At 35.5% G+C, this 20319-nt stretch overlaps 1 protein-coding gene across 10 annotated transcripts in view; it reads right to left on the bottom strand.

Annotated features, from left to right (window-relative positions):
• The window catches only part of HNRNPC (heterogeneous nuclear ribonucleoprotein C), a 53964-nt gene that overhangs the window by 16951 nt on the left and 16694 nt on the right, over window positions 1-20319 (bottom strand). For 8 of the 10 annotated variants that reach the window (XM_029953000.1, XM_029952994.1, XM_029952993.1 and 5 more), the window contains 3 exons: window positions 9885-10162; window positions 4255-4369; window positions 3612-3659 (listed from right to left, as the gene is read on the bottom strand). In XM_029953000.1, the coding sequence (XP_029808860.1) occupies window positions 3612-3659; window positions 4255-4369; window positions 9885-10125 (404 nt within the window). In that variant the 5' untranslated portion in view covers window positions 10126-10162. The remainder of the gene's footprint in view (window positions 1-3611; window positions 3660-4254; window positions 4370-9884; window positions 10163-20319) is intronic. The other 2 variants (XM_029953002.1, XM_029953001.1) reach the window with 1 other exon arrangement.

Here is a 20319-nt window from a genome sequence, read left to right as displayed (position 1 = left end):
AACCAATCTTTATGTTTTACTGGTACACTATTCTTTTTTTATAGCTATCTGACTGGAAATGTTCCAGGATAAGATTTAAAAGAAAAAATTGAAATAACCATTAAAAAGATGTCTAGAAAAAAATACTAAGCATTTCAGTATGCATTAAAGTTGGGAAGACTGTCGTCACACCTAAAGAAAACTGGAATATGCTAGAGATGTTAGTTTTCTGGGGACGAGGATTGGAGGGGTATCCACAATTCCCTTCATTCTGATAATCCAGAAGTGTAATTTACAGCAACTTTGCATGTAAGAAATGTGAAGATATTAATACACAGGAATTAATCCTCATGCTCTAAAGACTGGGAATTCTTCACTGGTTGTAAATAGTTATGGTATTTGGGAGTCATCACATTTATAATCCAATTTCTTGTCTTTCATGTTTCCATTAGTCTTCATAGCAACTCTATTAATAAGCATTATTATTTCCATATTAAGGATGATAAAGTTGAGATTACACAGGACTTTAGTCAAACACTTCTTTGCTAAATGTCCAGTCTTTGGATTCTTCAATTGTTCTTTCACTGGCTCCGTATCAGCTGCCTCTCTACCATAAAAATTAGTAGAACTCAAGATCCCAGAAAGCTAGATAATTAAGCAACGCCAATTTTATGTCTTGCAATACTCGTGTGAATCTTATGTTCTTAAAGGTATGACTAAAAGGATTAAATAAACACTGATTTAACCTTTTGTATAGGAAGATCTAGCTTTCACCTCATCTCAGAGCCAGCATCAAAAGCCCATCCTGCTTTATAAAGAATCCAATATAGTTGATTTAGGACCACTATGTTACTCTGACAATTAATACAAGTCTTAACCTTGTGATTAAGTATCTTCAGAATTACTTCTCAGTGAGAAGAGAGAGAGACACACACAGAAACAAAGCAGGCTCCGAGCCCCAAGCTGCCAGCACCGAGCCCCATGTGGGGCTTGAACCCTTGGACTGTGAGATCATGACCTGAGCCAAAGTCAAATATCCAACTGAGCCACCCAGGTGCCCCCTCGGTACAATATTCTAGTGCAGTTTTCCTGACTAGTTTTCCTATGCTTCACTTAAAGTGTGTTTTCTCATTATACACCTCAGTATTATATTTGAATCAGTTCTTTTACCAGCTACTACCTGGCTGCTCCAGTCATCAAAAGTCTTTTTCCACTGGCTGAGATTAGAACAGAAGAACATCTTACATTTCACTATTAATACCCAGCAATACCCAGAGTAATTAAAGGTATTCTCTTGCTTCTTGAAAAACTAAAGAGTCCAGTAGTGGCATTGCCACTAATTTTTAGGATCAAAGAGCAGTGGCAAGAAATTTGAAGGTTATTTCTGCAAACATTAAATTTCTGTACTATTCCTTGTTGTTTATAGCTCTTTTTTAAAATGAACTCATTCAAAATTCTGCACTCAAAGAACTCTTTTCCAAACTTACTTACAGTGGCATGATAGAAACAGTCAATGTTTTGCTGCCTCACCAAGACAACTAGGACTAAAACCTTAGAGGACTTTTCTCATGAAGAAGTTATGATTGCACATGTTAAAATTCTCTATGGGCTAAATTTAAAACAGGAGTTTTTTGTGCCAGAGCCCAGGAATTTGTATTGTATATACACATATGTATTTATACATAATATACATGTTTATATGTAATATAAATAAATGTATTAGAATGTATAAATAAATGGATTAGAATTTTTCTAAAGAGATCCATGAACAAAGAAATATGGTAAGAATCAGAAGTAACTACTTCCTTGTCCTTTCTTATCAATAATTCTCAAACCTTTGACATCAGAGTCTCTTGAGAAGCATTAAAAACAACAACAACAACAACAAAAAATACCAACATTCAAGAATTTATCTAGACCATATGTGTAAGAATCCCTACAGGTACAGGCGGGCATGAGTATTTATTTATTATTATTATTGTTTTTTTTTTTGAGAGTAAAGGGCAGATACTTCTAGCTCTCTGATGCATTCAAGTCACCCAACCAACGATCACATTTTCAGTAGCAAAGAAATGCTCAGATCTCTCAACTGCCATCATCGTGGTTTTCAAAACATGTGTTCAAACATAGACATAAAAACCTGAACAAATCTCTAAGGACCTATGAAATAGCCATATTGATGATGTATGAAGAATACTCAAATCACACAATCCAAATACGGTATTCAAACACCTTACCAACATAGGTCCGAACTATTTTTCCATTCTTATTAATGACTAGCCTACCATAGCCCATATATTTCTCATACACAAAAAACGTACACGCTCAAGTCATTACTCAGTGTTGACTGACTTGACTCCTGTACTCAATTCCCTTGGCATGACTCAACTCAGTTCAAAAGTTTTTTTGTCTGTGAAACATTCCCAAATCAAGAAAGTTATTACTTTTATTCCCAGAGCCATAAAGGAGTTAACTGATATTCTCATATATTAGTAACATTATACTAGTCATTGGAATACTGAAATCCTAAGATGTTTAAATTAAAGACCCAAGAGAAATTTATACTAGATCAGCCCAAAGTATGAGCATACATCATATATTTCCATATGATGCATAATTAAAAAAAACAGGAAACCAAATAAACCTAGTATTTTTTTTAGTGTTCATAAAACTAAACTATCACAATGCAAATATACTAACATCTTTTATGAGTTATGTCATTCCTCAAGAACTAATTCCTATATCGGGTCAAAATAAATCATTCCATAACCTACATGGATCCACGGATTCTGCCATTTTCTGAGGATGCTCCAACAAATACTGATGCGTTTCTGAAGACATGCACCTACCCACACATACACACCCCAACCATTATACCAACCTCCTAGTCTATTAGAAAGGTGTCACCACTATCCCCAACCTACAAGTCTTCAACATCTTATACCTCCTAAGGCAAATTTTTTAAATGTTCAAGGGGGAAAAATCCCCCCCCCCCCCAAGTTTAAGCAGCCAGCAAAGAGCCTCACACGGGGCTCGATCGCACGAACCATAAGATCATGGCCTGCTCGGGACTGAGAGTCAAATGCTCAACTGACTGAGCCAACACAGGAGCCCAGAGTGCATACTGTTAATTCATTTGTGTATGCTCACTGTATCCTATTTTGAATTACTTGGTTTGCTCAAGGGAGACTTAGGGATCTTTTTTTAAAACCTAGTTTTGCTGTAATCCCCTATAAAGCAAAGCCAAATGGCAAAAATGTGATAGGGAAATAATGAAGAGAATATGGAAATGCTAATTAAGTTCTACTTCATCATTTAGCACTCCAATGAATCCTTCTCTATCTGGCATACAAATTCAACTAAAACATTGGACATGTCCCCATAGGCCCAGACAATGCATATATAAACTGATTTCTTTGAAACTAACAAAAATACTACCCTTTTCTCCCTCTGACAATTTGGAAGAAGGTATTTTTCATTTTGTTTATTTGAGGAGGGAGGGCAGGCTCTGGCAACCTGTTTGTTGTTCATTACTACAAAAGGGAATGTTTTTTACAAAATTGAAAAATAAAATGATTCTTACATAAATAGCTTTTTATCAGAAGAGACAAAACAAAACACCTTTAACATACCTGTCATAATAATCTCGTTGAAAGTCATAGTCCAAGTCAAAAGAGGAGCTGAAAAATAAATACCAAAAAGGATTAATTTGGAGCTGTTGATGTAAATTCACAATAGCAGATGGGAAAAACAAAAACAAAAACCATGCAAAACCAATCATAACAAATAAATCAAGAGATTAGCATGGAATAATATCCAATCATTCAAACAAATCACTAAAATTCAAATTATTATAGAGGCGACTGGACATGCAGCAGCCAATTTGCAAATTTAGGCAAAAATATGCTACAATTTCAACATATAACATAATAGCTAATATAAGAGCACTGAAAAATACAACAATAAACCAAACATTGTTATGCTACCCTCCTTCCCTTTCTTATTTCCCAGCTTCTTAAACTAAATAACTCTTTTTGAAGGTTTTCATTTTATGTTAACAATATCAAACTGCTCTTTAGTAAGTAAAAATCTCAGGGAATTCTAATAATTCTCTGGGAAATGGGCAAAAAGGAGGTATACTAATATAAGATAAATAAAGCATCACGTTTACACAGATAAAACACACTACAGTTAACCCTCCTCCCATCCAGAAAACAGATAGAGAAGATGCCCACTGATGGACACAATGCAGTTATAAATAATAAAGTTCCGGACCTGAGTAGAGGGGACGGAGAAGGGTGTTCTGGTACTGACCCGTACATCTCCGCTGCAGATCGTTTCACACCTGCTTTTCCTCGGTTCACTTTTGGCTCTGCAGCCAGATTAATATCTGAAAAAGCCAAAAACAAAGACAAAAACTTTAATGACAACTCTGGGTAGGGTAATGTAGATCTTAAACTAGTTTGAAAATGTGTACATAGTATATAAATCAACAAAGGATTAAAACTGTATCTCATCTTTCCTTAGGTAAAAAGGGCTCATGAATTTTTTTTAAGATTTAGTGGTTTCATTCCTTTTTCCTCTGTTCTGTAACAAAAAGTTAATTATAAATAACACATTAGGTTTGTCTTTGGTACCTTCTACTCTCGGCTGCCACTAAAATAAATTCACTATTCAGAGCATATATTAGGAATGACTGAGTGACCTCAGAGATCTAAAACATAAAGCAATCATGAATATGGAGTATGGTGCCCTCAAATTTTCATTGCCATTACAAATAGGAACAGCTGTAAAGATGAATAAAAACTGGCTAAGAAATACTACGCAGGGGAATCAGGGGTTGCTCATTGAGGTAAGTGTCCAACTCTTGATTTTGGCTCTGCACTGGGCATAGAGCCTGCATGGGATTCTCTCTCTGCCCTTTCCCAGCTAGCATTATGTCTCCTTCTCTCTCAAACCAAATGTAAAATGAGACAGAGAAATACTATCCAGACTGAATTGCTGAGCAATAGTTAACATGAACACACACAAAAGGGAAATATGGGAACATAGGAAAAGTCCTAGTTTCCCTATACCTCGTAATTCTTAAAACACATATTCCAAATAAATAAACAAACACATATTCCAACATGGCCAGCTATTTACCCTGTTACCCACTGCCTACCGAACAAAAGAATTAATGATTGCTTTCTTATTCTAACAAGAAAACATTTGTCAAAAACCAGCTCTCCAAAACTCAATTCATCAAATGACCAACTGAAAAATAGAATTTTAGTACACTATTTGCTGAATACCACTACACTGATGAATAATCTTTAGAGTTCTTAGATCACTAAACTCAATTTAATTTTTAATATTTAGTGTTGAGAATGTGGTTTTTAAAAAATTTCTAAAACAAAAATAGAATAAACTATATATCATACTGACTACATAGTCTTATAAAAGAATTATTTCAAATGGTAATTTAAAACAATATACGGTGTTGTTATCCAGAATAGAGTATCTATTAATAAAAAGAAACTAAAAGCTAAAATTGCATTTAATAATCTTAATTTTTATATAAAAAAAAACACCAAACAGGTGTAGTTATTTTAAAACTGGCACAACACATACAATTACATTTTCTTAAAAACAAATGCGCTCCTATTCTGCCCCCAGAAACTAGATAGCTTTTCAAATTCAACAATAATAAACACTCTTTAGTGTACAAACCATGGTTTCTATTTAAGTGCCATTAAAAGGAGCCAAAGTTCTTTTAAAAAAGTGGCAATTCGAGATTTAGGTCAAGAAATGTATCCGATGACCTGAAATACCTTGTGATGTCAGAAAGTAAGGATGTAATGAAATTATTACAAAAGTAAGGTCTCAAGGGCATAGGAGCCAACTTGAAGGTGATCCACTGGCCACAGAAGAAATATTCTGAGCTCTATAGAATGACTTGCATGCATGAAAATTTATCAATTTAAAATATAAGTTTTTGAGCTTGCCTAGCTAGCTCAGTTGGTAGAGCATGCAACTTTTGATCTTAGGGTTGAGAGCTCTTCACTCATCTTTGGTGTAGAAGTTATAGAGCTTACTTTTTTAAGTTTATTTATTCATTCTGAGACAGAAGAAAAAAATCCTAAGCAGGTTCCACACTGTCAACACAGAGCCCAATACAGGGCTCAAACTCATGAACCATGAGATTATGACCTGAGCAGAAATCAATGAGTCAGATGTTTCAGAGACATCCAGGCACCCCTAGAGCTTTCTTTTTATAAAAAAGGCTAAGGGTGCCTGGGTGGCTCAGTGGGTGCTCTGTGGGTTAAGTGTACAACTTTGGCTCGGGTCATGATCTCACGGCTTGTGAGTTTGCGCCCTGCATTGGGTTCCATGCTGACAGCTCAGAGCCTGCAGGGTACAGCCTGCTTCAGATTCTGTCTCTCTCACTCTCTGCCCCTCCCTGCTCCCACCTTCTCGCTCCCTCAAAAACCAAACATTAAAAATAAGTAAATTTAATAGGCTAAAATATGAGTTTATATTATTAAGCAAAAGGATACTTAATGGTTGCTAGATATAAATTTGAAAATTCTTACCCTGCCTAATATAAATAATATTTCAGAAAAAAATCATTTGTTCATTTTACAAAAATTAGTTATGCAGAAGAAACTAGAAAACCTATTTTGCAAGCCCTAGTCATCACCATTAAGGTTAAAAGTTGATGGGAAACCTTATTACAGATTAAGTCAGGATATAAAACCAGAACCAATAAATTATCCTTAACATCACTAAAAATGGGACTATATTAGGTCACCTGGTGTGATAGAATATAAAATCTAGAATATCATCCATGTAGTATTTTCACCAAAATAAAAAGTATCTGAATTCTATCAAGCCTCTAGGTCTGCACAGTCCAAGGCAGTAAGCTGCTAGTCAGAATTCAGATGTGTTCTAAATATGTTCCCTTATACGTCTACTGGACAGCACAGCTCTAGATCTAGCAGCATTACACAAAATAGAGGTAAAGAAAAAATTAAATGACACCACAAAGGATCAATCAGAACACACTTCCTTTAACAAATGTCATAATTTATTAAATTAGAGGGACAGAAAAACTCAAAATTTAAAAACATCTAAAGCCAATTAATAGAATGCATATATAGACATGGACTGGATCTAGATTTAAATTAATCAAGTTTTTAAAAAAGTCTGAGAGGGCACCTAAGTAGCTCAGTTAGTGGAGCGTCAGACTCCATCTCTGCTCAGTTAATGAGCTCACAGTTCATGAGTTTGGGCCCTGCATCAGGCTCTCAGCATTCAGCATGGATCCCGCTTCAGATCCTCTGTCCCTACCTCTCTTTAAAACAAACCAAAACAAAAAACAGGGCACCTGGGTGGCTCAGTTGGTTGAGCATCCAGCTTTGGCTCAGATCATGATCTCACGGTTCGTGGGTTCAAGCCCCTGCATCAGGCTCTGTGCTAACTGCTAGCTCAGAGCCTGGAGCCTGCTTCAGATTCTGTGTCTCCCTCTCTCTGACCCTCCCCTGCTCGCACTGTCTCTGTCTCTCAAAAATAAATAAAAGACAAAAAAAAAATAAAAAAAAATAAAAAAAAAACATAAAAAAAAAACCCAACAATACAGTTTGGGACCATGGGGTGCATGGGAGGTTCAGTCAGTTAAGCATCCAATTTCGGTTGGCTCAGGCCACGGATCTCGAGGTTCCTGGGTTCGAGTGGGGCTCTATGCTGACATGACAGCTCTCAGTCTGGGGCTGCTTTGAATTGTGTTATCTCCCTCGCTCTCTGCCCCTTCCCCCACTCGTGCGCTGTTTTTCTCTCAAAATAAACATTAAAAAATAATAAAAATAAGTTTGAGACTATAAAGGAGGAAATCTAAACATGGATTGAATATTTGATAGCATTAAGGAATTTCTGGGAAGGTTTTTTTGGTGTGTGATAAGGTCAATGTGGTTTGCATTTTGGTACAAGTCCCTATATGATGAATATATGTTGGGGTCTTAAAAAGTCTGGACTCTAAAAACAACTTAAGAGAAAAAAAAAATGGACGAAAACAAGATTAGTCAAATGTTGGTATCTGTAAAGACAAGTGAAACATACACACACGTTCATTAAATTCTTCTATTTTTGTATTAATGAATTTCCACGACAATTAAAAAAACAGCCATCTGAAAAGTGTTTATAAATGAAATACAAACTACACTAAACTTTTTTTCTAGAATGAATAGAAGAATTTAATGTGGCTCTTTTAAAAATCCCAACCACAATGGATTATTAATTGAGAATACATAAATTTTCATACCCACTTGTCCATAACCATAAACAATCCAAAACAGTCTAAAAAGCTGTTGAAATGTTAAAATATGTAAAGTATTTATGATATATATGAAGTATTTATTAAATGCTACAATCATTATGAAATGCTAAAGTTTTATATAGTATTATAGGGAAAAATACCAACATGGGAACACTTGAGGGGGGAAAAATTCACTCCAACATGAAAAGAGGAAGGCAGTTAGAACATAAAATGATTAAATTGGAATTCAAATGTGCACATTATGCAACTGAATACAAAATGAAAGATTAAACAAGCCACCACAGGAATCATCAGAAAACTAAGAAGTCTCATCCAATTATGAGTGTTTAAACTTTATAAATCTAATTGTTAAATTGATATGCACAGTATTTTCAACAATGGCACTAAGCTATCATGTGGCTTTCAAGACCTATGTGTTCCTTTGTACTCATTCCTTTGTATTCATAAAAAACAAAAACAAGTGACTTCTCTTATAAACCCTTCAGCTGCCCTAATATTCACACCCAGGAAAATATAAGCTATATAAAATTACTATGATTCTGACAGCAAATCTTAGCAAATGGTAAGTTGTTAGAAAACTGTTCAAGGAGATGAAATTCTATAAGACTTATGTGCTAAGTCTTAATATGTAATGAGATCTTCTGAAGTTTAGAATATAAACTATTATCTAAGTAGAGCTTAATCTCATTCTCAAATATTTGTACATGTTAGATCACAGAGCAGACCCTTATTGGGAAAACTAACACATAAAACAAAAACACTTTTGGCTGCTAATGCTAAAATATATTTAAATAGTAAGTGCCTTTTAAGGCGTGTAACATGCTACACCATTCGTGAAGCTTCTCATGAATCATCTCAACTAATCCAGCTTCCTGATTAACCCCAAAGCACAATTCCCTCAGGTAAGAATAGAGGATAAACTCATGTACTATTTTAACTGAGAAAATTTAAGGCTCAGCCAAGCTATGCAGACTGCCCAACACACATAGTTAGAAAGCCCCAGTGCAGAGCCAAGCAATCAGACTCCACAGCTCAAGAGTGACTAAGCTATACTGTCTTCACTTAATCAGCTGTGAGTGGTAGGACACAGCTATTTAGGCAACAACTGTAGCTTATGTAATGTCACTCCTACCCTCCTGGTCTTACTGAAGACCCCCAACTGAAGGTTATCCAATCTCTACTATACAAAATGGAATAAAATGCTTATTTAGCCAACTATACCTATAAGCCTAACATTTTTTGACTGTTAGCTTAGGAAAAGGGGAGAGAAAAACAGAGCCTTGAATAGAAAAATCTGGATCTGGGGGTGCCTAGGTGCCTCAGCTGGTTGAGCCCAACTCTTGATGACAACTCAGGTAACGAACTCAACAGTTTGTGAGATAGAGCCACATGTCAGGCTCTGCATTAAGTGCACATAGCCTACTTGTGATTCATTCTCTCTCTCTCTCTCTCTCTCTCTCTCTCTCTCTCTCTCTACCAGTCCCCCACATGCACATGGGCTGCTTGTCTTTGTCTCAAAACTAATAAACAACAACAACAACAAAATGACATGTATGCACAATCAATGAAAGTAATTCAACTCAGATCTTACCTAAAACCTGGCCAGCAATCATTCTTCCATCCTCTCCTGCCACTGCAGCCCGGGCATTTCTCTCATTAACATACTGAACGAAGGCAAAGCCCTTATGAACAGAGCAACCCACAATTTTGCCATATTTTGAGAAGATTGCCTCCACATCGGATTTCTTGACGACAAGAGTATTGAGATTCCCGATGAATACACGGGAGTTCATGGAGCGAGGATCTGTCTTGTTGGTAACATTGCTGGCCATGGTCTTCGATGATACGGTTCTTCACAAAGCCGAAAAACTGGAAAGGAAAAAAAAATGCATTCAGGTGAAAAGATGAAAACAAAACACTCCTTGATTAAACTTTCTACTCTTTATTTTGAACTACTGTGACTCTAGTATCAGTCAACCAAAAGGGCCCCATCACTGCAAGTTATCTTACTATTTTAGAGAGGAGAGCTCCTGAATACATGTATTCTTTTAAAAATTTAGCTCCCTCTTCCCAGTCTATTGCAGAAGGGGGTGGGAGTCCTCTTCACAGACTACTATAAAATCATGGACATTATTAATTATAAGTGCCCTTTCTGCTCTAAAGCCCTGAAGCAAATTCAAACTCCTTAAGCTTCCTACTACCAACATATTTTTAACCTTACCTGATACTAACCTAACGATTCCTTGCCATATATAAAAAACTTCACCTTCCTATTATGAGTCTCAACTATTCCAAAGATATACAAAACCCCAAAGTCTGCCCACAAACCATTCTTTAGCTAGATAAATGTGGACAGCTGACACCTTCAATATAATTAACCTTGTTATACTAAAGCAATATATAGACCCAATTCGTTCACTCTGAATAATTATTTTCAAGTACTTTAACTGACTTTTAATACGCCAGAGATTTCTTAAGTATCAATACCAACAATTTATAGAATAATGACTTTTAACCTACTTTTTATGTGATAATCTACAAAATACAGTTGGGACATTTAATAATACTAGATGATGATGATGATAAAACTAGTAGGTAGAATACTGCATGAACCAAAAGAGGGCCAGGAGAACTACTTTCCCCACAACAAAAATTACCTTTATGTTATAAAGGTTGAATCACAATTACCTGGAGATTCATGATACTACCATCTTAGGTCTTTGAGAGTGTTTTGACATTCTTTAAGCTTTTTGTATCTGCTGCCCCTTCCCACTCCAACTACCAAACAGAAGATGAACCCACTTTAGGTTTAGAATAACATTCTTAACATTAATTTTTCCCCCATTCATCCCTTTGTTATAAGTCTTTCCAATCCTCAGGAGAATCATGACAAACTAGTTCTCACTGATTATGTAAAAATATATTCTATATATACATATATCTATGTATCAAAATACACAGTACAGCATCATTTATACAGACAACGAATATTCTGACCCTTAAAACACCTAGTCCTTTCATAAGCAGGACTGATTTTAAAGCTGTAACCACCACTTTTCCCTCCTAGCCATTGTAAAATTCAAGAAATTGATTTGTTTCTAAATTATAGCTTTATAAACAGTAATTCTTAATTTTCTAAGACTAAGCAATAAAAATTCACTAAACAGCAGTCATGAGAATCATGAACACACTTTAAATTCTAAGTGTGAGTGCCAGAAACCAAACACCAAACTTAGAACACCAAAAACAAAATGAGAGGCCTAACTGGTTTCAAAGTGTTACTACTGGCTATTAAAGTTTGCTTTATTGTAAATGGGGACAACTTAAGCCAGTTTTCTGTAAATGTTTTTCATGATGAATAAACATTCTACATATTATAGTAAATAATAGTAAATATAGGGAAAAATCTTCCTGGCATTTAATTAGTATTACCTGCAAAGGGAAAGAAGATGGTTCTACATGATATCAGTATACTGAACAAGAGGGGAACCACTGAACAATGGACATTAATGTCTGCTTCAAATACACTCCTTGGAACCAGAGAACAAAAATGGGACAGAAATTATTTTTTCAACTTTCACAAAGATGGTAGGTATATAGCTTCTATCAAGAAGTATAGAATTCATTACATATCAACAAGCCCATTGGGCATTAGGGATTAATTCTCTCCATCTGGAACTCCATTTGGAAAGGCAGGTAAAGAAACATTCAGATACAAAAATAAGGTGGTAACTTTGGGTGCCACCTCTGAATTTAAGGATATGATTGTATCTTTTTTGTGATTATATATGGTTTCTAAATTTGCTACAGGATTCATGAATTGTTAAACAATGTAATGACCTCAACCTCAAATGCCTGGCTAAAGTCAAGGGAATAGCTTTCAATGCCCATACTCACTAATCAAGACATGACAATAGTAAAAACAAGTAAACCCACAAAGATCCATTAATCCTGGTTCAAAGAACGCATCTTACAAAAAAAGTGTTACTACAAATTAACATTTTTTCACCGAACATTTGAGTATCTGAGAAGTACTAGGTATGAAGGCTACTTCAGAGGTAAAACAGGAACAGATAAGACTCCTCAGAGTTTACACTATAGTGATACTGCCATGTAAGATTTTATTGGAAGGGGCCCCTGGGTAGCTCAGTCCTTAAGCATCTGACTTTGGCTCTGGTCATTATCTTACACCTTGTGGGTTTGAGCCCTGTGTAGGGCTTTGTGCTGACAGCTCAGAGCCTGGAACTTGTTTCAGATTCTGTGTCTCCTCCACTCATGCTCCATCTCTCTTGATCTCTCAGAGCCCAATAAAAAAAAAATAAATAAAATTTTATTGAAGAGGAACATATTACCCAAAATTTTACAAATAGCCAAATGATTTCAGTTCACATTTCACCCTACCTCTGATCATTAAGGCACCTTACCCATTAAATCCATGTTGCAGGGTCGGGGTGTGGATAATGGCCAATATCCTACATGCAAGAAACTATCGGGGGGGGGCGGGGAACTGAGATTCTCAAAGGAAGTATCAACAACCTAATTTTTGCTCTTTCTGAATCCCCAGATATAAGCAACTAGATAGTAAGCTTGGGTGTCAAGGTACCCCAGTGAAAATGACAAAATGCCAGGCTGGTAAGGAAGTCCACAGCCTCTATGGGGGAAATACAGACTCAGAATTGAAGAATCCCCAAATAATCCATTTACTAGATAGAAAGCCAAGGGACCGAATTTTAAGAAAAGCAGTTAAACACTGCGGGTTTTCCTTGTTCCAAGTATGGGGGAGTACAACACACTATCATAAAAATCTCATGGTGCCAGAGACTCTACTAAATCTCAAAACTAAGAGGCCCCATGTGCACCATTCCATTCTCAATCTCTTTCCAACCTCCAAAAGATAACTACCACTTTTTTTTTTTTTTTTTTAAAGTAGGCTTCAAGCCTAGCACAGAGCCCTAAGCAGGGCCTGAACACACAACCTGAACTGAGATCGAAAGTCAGATGCTCAAGGGACTTAGCCACCCGTCTGGCTAACCACTTTCTGTTTAAAATAATTCTGTTGCCTCAGTGTATATCCCTAGATAGTACTCTTACCCATTAAAGCAAATTTGATGTGCCTTTTGTGGCTCCTTTTAGGTAAGTTACCCTTCCATTCATTTAACTTATACATTATTCTTTGAAGAATACAGGGCATTCAACCTGAAGTTCCCCAGTCTGGACTTCCTGTAATTTCATACTTAGTACAGTTACACACACACACACACACACACACACACACACAGTGACACTGTCTTTTTGTGACATTAATGTAAATTCTACTATGTCTTAAAATTATGGTATCTCAGGTTTATGTCTAATCTATTACTCAGAATTCATTAGAATAGTTTCCCAGTTCTTACATTGTAGTAACAGCAGGCCTGTGCCCTCTATTCAAGTCAGTTTTCCTGATTATAAAATTTTATTACATTTTATTTCTGAATTGTCACAGGTTATTCCAAAGTGTAAACCTTGTTGGCAGAGTTCTATTTTTATCAACTTCAGTAATTAGAGATTTTGCTTCCTAATTAAAGGCTAACAGAAATATAACAGATCTAAATGAATATATTTGAGACATCATGGGTTATAAAGTTTGCTCGAGTTAATTTTTCCTCATTGAACAGTCAACTTCTCCTAGCTTTTTAAAAATAAGTGGAACTTCTCTGACTAGCTTAAATATCAGATCCAAATGCCATAGTCTTAAAGACACACATCAGATTTCAAGTATAAAAGCAAGCTGCAGAAAAACAGGTTAATTTTTGTTTTAACCTTACCAATATTTACAGCATGTTATATTCTACATGCCTTTTTGTATAAGATTTTTAACTTTAAACTACTCAGTATTCTGCACTTCACTTTAGGGGTGCCTGGCTGGCTCGGCTGGGAAAGCCTGAGCCCCACACTGGGTGTAGAGAGTCAACCAGAAACTCTACCCTTTACAGAAAGTGAGTAATCACCAACCATGAGATCATGACCTGAGCCAAAGCCAGATGCTTAACCGATTGAGCCACCCAGGCGCCCCTGGCAATTACTTTAAATAATGTGGGAATTATGGTTAAATTAAAAGCAGTATAGACAACTGTATGTTAAGAGGAAGCCAATATAAACTACTCACATAAATCTCATGCTTAGGAAAAGCATATTTTAGAAAAATATTTTAAAATGTTGTTCTATGGGTACTCTGCTTTTGATTAATCATTATTACCTTCATCTAGTTTCTTAAACTAGTTTATAAAATTCCACAACTATTTGCATTTTTGTGACCACCAGAAGTTTCTGGCACATTCTAAATGTTTCATAATTCCTCATAGATGAAATTAGTCTAGTAACATTCTTGAAAGTTTTCCTTAAGAGAGGGGCCCTGGATGGCACAGTTGGTTAGGCATCTGTCTTCAGCTCAGGTCATGATCTCACAGCTTGTGGGTTTGAGCCCCACATGGGGCTCTGTGCTGACACCTCAGAACCTGGAGCCTGCTTCAGATTCTGTGTCTCTCTGGCCCTCCCCACTTGTGCTGTGTCTCAAAAATAAACTTAATATAGTGTTCTCAGTAAAATCATTTTTTTAAATTTTATTTCTAGTTAGTTAACATATAGTGTTGTACTAGTACTATATGCTAGAAAAAGCATTTTTTTTTTAAAAAGTTTGTATGTAGGTAGGTAGGGAGTCTCTACACACTATGTGGGACCTCCAGCTGACAATGTAGGTCAAGTCACATGTTCCTCCAACTGAGGGAGCCAGACACCCCCACACAACTCATTCTCATTTTTTTTTAATGTTTATTTATTTTAGAGAGACAGAGTATGAGCGGAAGAGAGGCAGAAAAAGAGGGAAACACAGAATCTGAAGCAGGAAGTTTGCCTTCCAAAGAGATTTAAATTTATTTATTTAGCTTTTTTTGATCTTAGGATAGAATTGAAATGGCAGAGTGTGAATAGAAACATTTCTATATCCACAAGTCCTAAGTGAGCTGTCAGCACAGAGCCCAATGCAGGGCTCAAACCCATAAACTTCAAGATCATGGTTGGACACTTAACCAACTGACCTACCCAGGTGCCCCAACACAACTCATTTTTGAGTCTAATTCTTTCTTAAATATCCACTAAAAGTTACACAGAATAAAAAAGAGGTTCTTTCCTAAAATTGGTTTCAAAGTATAAAATCAAGAGGACAGATTTCTGAAATGGATTATATTCCATGGATACTCTGCATCCTATTTAATTCACTGCTATAAAGATTAAGTAGATCTAGTTTCCAGAAAAGCAGACTCCGAACACAGTAAATACAATGGAAGTAAAGAATGAACATTTTCCTAAAGGTTATTTGGGTGGTAGCACTCAAAACTCTGCTAGCACAGATGCACATGTACATGGGTGTTTGCATACAGATCTAAGGCATGTTTTATCTGTTAAGTAAATCATAACTAGGACTACTCAGTTACCTTTATTGCTTTATTACACCAAAGGATCTACATACAGGTCTGATCAAAGGCTTTATATGGAAGCAATAGAACAAAGAGATTTTAGTGGCAATGAACGACAAATGTTTAGGACTTGTGGATATAGAAATGTTTCTATTCACAGTCTGCCATTTGAATTATATCCTAAGATCAAAAAAAGCGAAATAAATACATTTAAATCTGTTCGGAAGGCAAACAAACCGGTCAAATTTTATTTCAACTCTTTATTCTCAGGTGTGCGCTACCCTGATTCTTTGCCCTCGAGGCCAACCTAACTTGCTGACAATCTATCTAAAAGTTTGGGAAATGTTTCTAACAACTACACCGTGTCTCAAGTTCACATTAAATGTCAAGTAAATTACGCTGGAAAGAGAGGCAGCAAGGGGAGAGGCGGACTGCACTCTCTGATGATTAGTAAGAGCTTCAAATGGTCCAAAAACATAGGTTATGAAGGTCCTCGAAGTTGCTGGGAGCTGGGTGGGCCAATATCAGTTTGTAACTGGAACCAAGACTTGAACTTCCTTGGTTTTATATCTGGGACACTAGAACTGTAACTTTAGTGGAAAAGGATTGTAAAGATAAATGACAAAACTGTGTCACTTATTCAACCTGGTTCAGTATCACAGCAGTAATATTTAGGCCTATTTACTACAAAAACCAACAACAACAACAACAAAAACAAAAAAACAACCCAGCAGAAAGTTAAGTACACAAGCCACACAGTTTCTACTGAAGATTTCAGCCAATTTTGTACTAGCTCACCCTATACACCTAATCACATTTATACTTGCTCCTATCACATTGTCTATCACCATCAACAGTTTACTCCAGGGGAAAAAAAAAAAAACCAGACATCTGTAAACCTTATCAGATGTCAAATTAAACTAAGAAAAAGGGAGAAAACTTGCCTTGGACTAGAAAATTCAGAACTCTGCCTTAAAGTTTGTTTTTTTTAAACCTCTTATCTACCCTATATATTCAATTCAAATTACATAAAACCACAGGACTAATGTTATTTCCCAGCTTTGAAGAATACAAACAGCAAAGGTATCACTAGATGGCAGCAATGAGTTGGCATTTTTAAAAATAGATGACTGAATCTGGGGTCTAAAGATTTTCTATTTCACACCACCTTTCACAATTTTTTGTCAGTTTCTTTTTCGATAATATAAATTTCTCTGCCTAATTAGAACATCGTTTGCACTAAATTGTCCTCTTTTTACAATCCTAAGCTCCTATTTTGCCCCTTCATAAGTCACTTGTCGGTTTTGGTTCCCTCTTACTCAACTACTCAATCTGGCCTCCCTTTGTTCTCTGTGGGTAATCTTTATTGCATTCAATTATTTCTCTCTGGCCAACAATGAACTGTTCATGTGTCTGCAATAACAATACTATGCTTTATTTTTAGGACATTTCTAGGTCACAAAAAACAACACTGAACATTTTCAGATGAACTATTCTGACTACTATGTCTAAAAATTAAACTAAATGGTAGCACATAGCCATCTAAAAACAAACTTAATACATCAAAATTATTTATAAATGGGTAAAAATTTTAATGTAAAAATTATATATGCAATTGTCAAAACCTGAACACAAAACATCCAACACTCCCCAAAAGTATGAAGAGATAATAAAGGACAGGAAATCCAAAACAAATCATTTAAGATCAATGTTTTAAAGCAAAACATACTGAAATTAAAAATTTTAAAGACACTTCTTAAAACTGTGGTAAAGATTACATCAGTGTAAGAATTGATTCACACAACTACTGATCTATGCAAAAGTTTGTTGAGTAGAAATGGGATTTACATGATTTCAAAGTATTACCCAAAAAAATACGGATTATAAAGGGGAAAATGTACCTTTACAATGGAGACATAAATGTCACCACTTAAACCAACCAACTGACCTGTCATATGCCTCCTGATGTAACAAACACATCACCTATGCAATATTCTTTGTAAAATACTTGAACCTATACATAGGGAAACAATTTCAAGTTTGTGAAGACATTATACAATATAACTGGTTGAGACTCCTCAAAAATACATACATACATACAAAGTAGGGAAAAGGAGAGACCTTCCTAGATTAAGAGCGCAATTTCTGTGTGTGTGTGGGGGGAGCAATGTGTGAACCTTAATTGGATAGAGAACATTTTTCAGCGACAAGCAGAGAATTTTGTTATGAACTGTACAAGAGAATACTGAATTAATGTTTTTCATTGGTTTGATAATTATATGATGATATATGTTATGTTTCTTAAGAAATGCAGCAATGTTCAAGTTCCTAAGTGAAGTATCATGCCTGGCATTAACTATTCAAGAGGGGTAAAAAACAAAACACATATAGAGAACAAACATGGTAATCTAGAGAGCAGCCACCAGAACAAGCACATGAAAGCTGGAACAGGGATGGTATACCTTTCATGTGTAAATATCACCTGTTCCTTAAAGCTGTTCTTGACAAATGGGAAAATGATATATACCAGGTCACACACTTTAACTAAAGTTCTAAGAAAATAGCAAAATTACATTTTTCTTTGATTTGCTAATATAACAAGGATCATCCAACTGGATGAAGAGACATGGCATTCCCTCTGCCACAAATAAGTAAATCAGTACATGTTTCTATAGGGTCCTTTGAAAATTCTTAATCACAGGTAAGTGCCAAGCAATGGGTAGGCCTATATGCTTATATCAATTAAGGTACTGACAATGTTAAATTAATTTCAGGTCATCCTATTTGGAACTGAAAATGAGATACTTGGATGTCTGTTATAGATCCCTAGAACAAAAAACATTAGATAACCACCCCAACAAAAATATGTTGTAGAAAACTAAGTGAAAAACATTTACAATATAAATGTTCTAAAACTACATATGGAAATTATTCCACATTGCTAAAAACCTATATATATATCATTAAAAAGATATAGAGGTGTACAGGCACCTAAGAGACAGAAAAATGGACCAAAATAGCAAAATATTAATAGTGAATATCTTTGAGTGCTGCTCTAAATATTTTGTTTTCTTCAAATTTTAATAAGCATTTTTACAATAAAAAATTGTTACTGTCCAAGTATTAATAGGTAACATAATGCAACAAAAAATTTTAAACTGAAGGTTTTAAAAATGTTCCCAGAGGGGCGCCTGGGTGGCTCAGTCAGTTGAGTGTCCAACTTTGGCTCAGGTCATGATCTCACGGTTGTGGGCTCGAACTCCACATCGGGCTCTGTACTGACAGCTCAGAACCTGGAGCCTGCTTCTGATTCTGTACCTCCCTCTCTCTCTGATCCTCCCCTGCTCACACTGTCTCTCTCTGTCTCTCAAAAATAAATAAAAAACATTAAAAAAAAATGTTCCCAGAATCTCTAAGATGGAAAAACTAAATCATGTAGTTCAACAGCCTCACAATTCTTCATAAGATGTTAAAATCCCCTTAGAACATCCTTGCTCACTAATACTCTAGCCTCTTGAACTGCAAAAGCCAAGGAATTCACAATGTAAAGATACTCAATTCTAAAAGTTAATTGGCTTTTAACTAATTTCTTTAGTTCCCGCTTACCTTTGTCTCTTCCTTAGTATTAAAATTTCCTTAACATAAATCATTTTATTCACACTGTTCCCTATCCTTACCATCTATGAAAATATGAAATGGTCCCATGCAACAAATACAATTTAATCTGTCCCTCTGAATACAGTAGCAGTCCAAATTTGGTTGTTCTTTCAAGAATGGAACACACTCTGGATGCTATCCTGAGGCTATTTTTTCTAGTAACTTGTATTGTCAACATACGCAGAATTCATGAAGTAAAACCTCTTAATATTAATATAATCCTTAACTTCCTATTTCAACAACTATAGTGTTGGGTCTCTACATCTAGTATAGGGTTTTACACTTCAAATAACCATTTCAGCCTCTTTGACCTAGTTCACTGTTCCTCATTTCAGGCTAAAGTTTCAAATTCTGATTTTAAAATAAGTATTAAAATAGTAATAGTCTCTTACAATTACAGATCCTTCAATGATTTGTTCAACATACCCTGAGGAGTCTTACCCAAATCATTTAAAGAAGTTTAATAAGATTAACACAATTTCCCTTCAATAGCACAAGACTTTTTTAAATGTTTATTATCAGCTTTAAATCAATAACAACCAAAACTCAATCTCAACTGCCAAGTGCTTCTGCATATTTTTTGTATCCTGGAAAGCCCTACCCTGGCTTAGTTTTTGAGCAGGACCTGCATCAGTAACTTAAAAAATTGCAAATGAAAAGTTCTGGTAAATCCTGTAAAAAAAAAAATTTTTTTTAAACCAAAATAGATGATACAAAAATACCCACCTATCCCAACAAGTTCAAGCCACGACCACCATGACTAACTTCACTTATAATAGCAATCAACGAAAACTTCCTAAATAGAACATAAAAATACAACACATTCCCCCACACTAAAATACAAAAATAACTAAAAACAAAAATCAAAAACACCCTAACGTGTATTTGTCCAAAATTCAAGTTCTTAACAACATA

This window comes from Suricata suricatta, chromosome 9, assembly GCF_006229205.1.
Source record: "Suricata suricatta isolate VVHF042 chromosome 9, meerkat_22Aug2017_6uvM2_HiC, whole genome shotgun sequence".
NCBI classification, from domain to species: Eukaryota; Metazoa; Chordata; class Mammalia; order Carnivora; family Herpestidae; genus Suricata; species Suricata suricatta.
The sequence above is the reverse complement of the archived record's forward strand: the minus strand, read 5'-3'. Positions and strand labels throughout refer to the sequence as shown.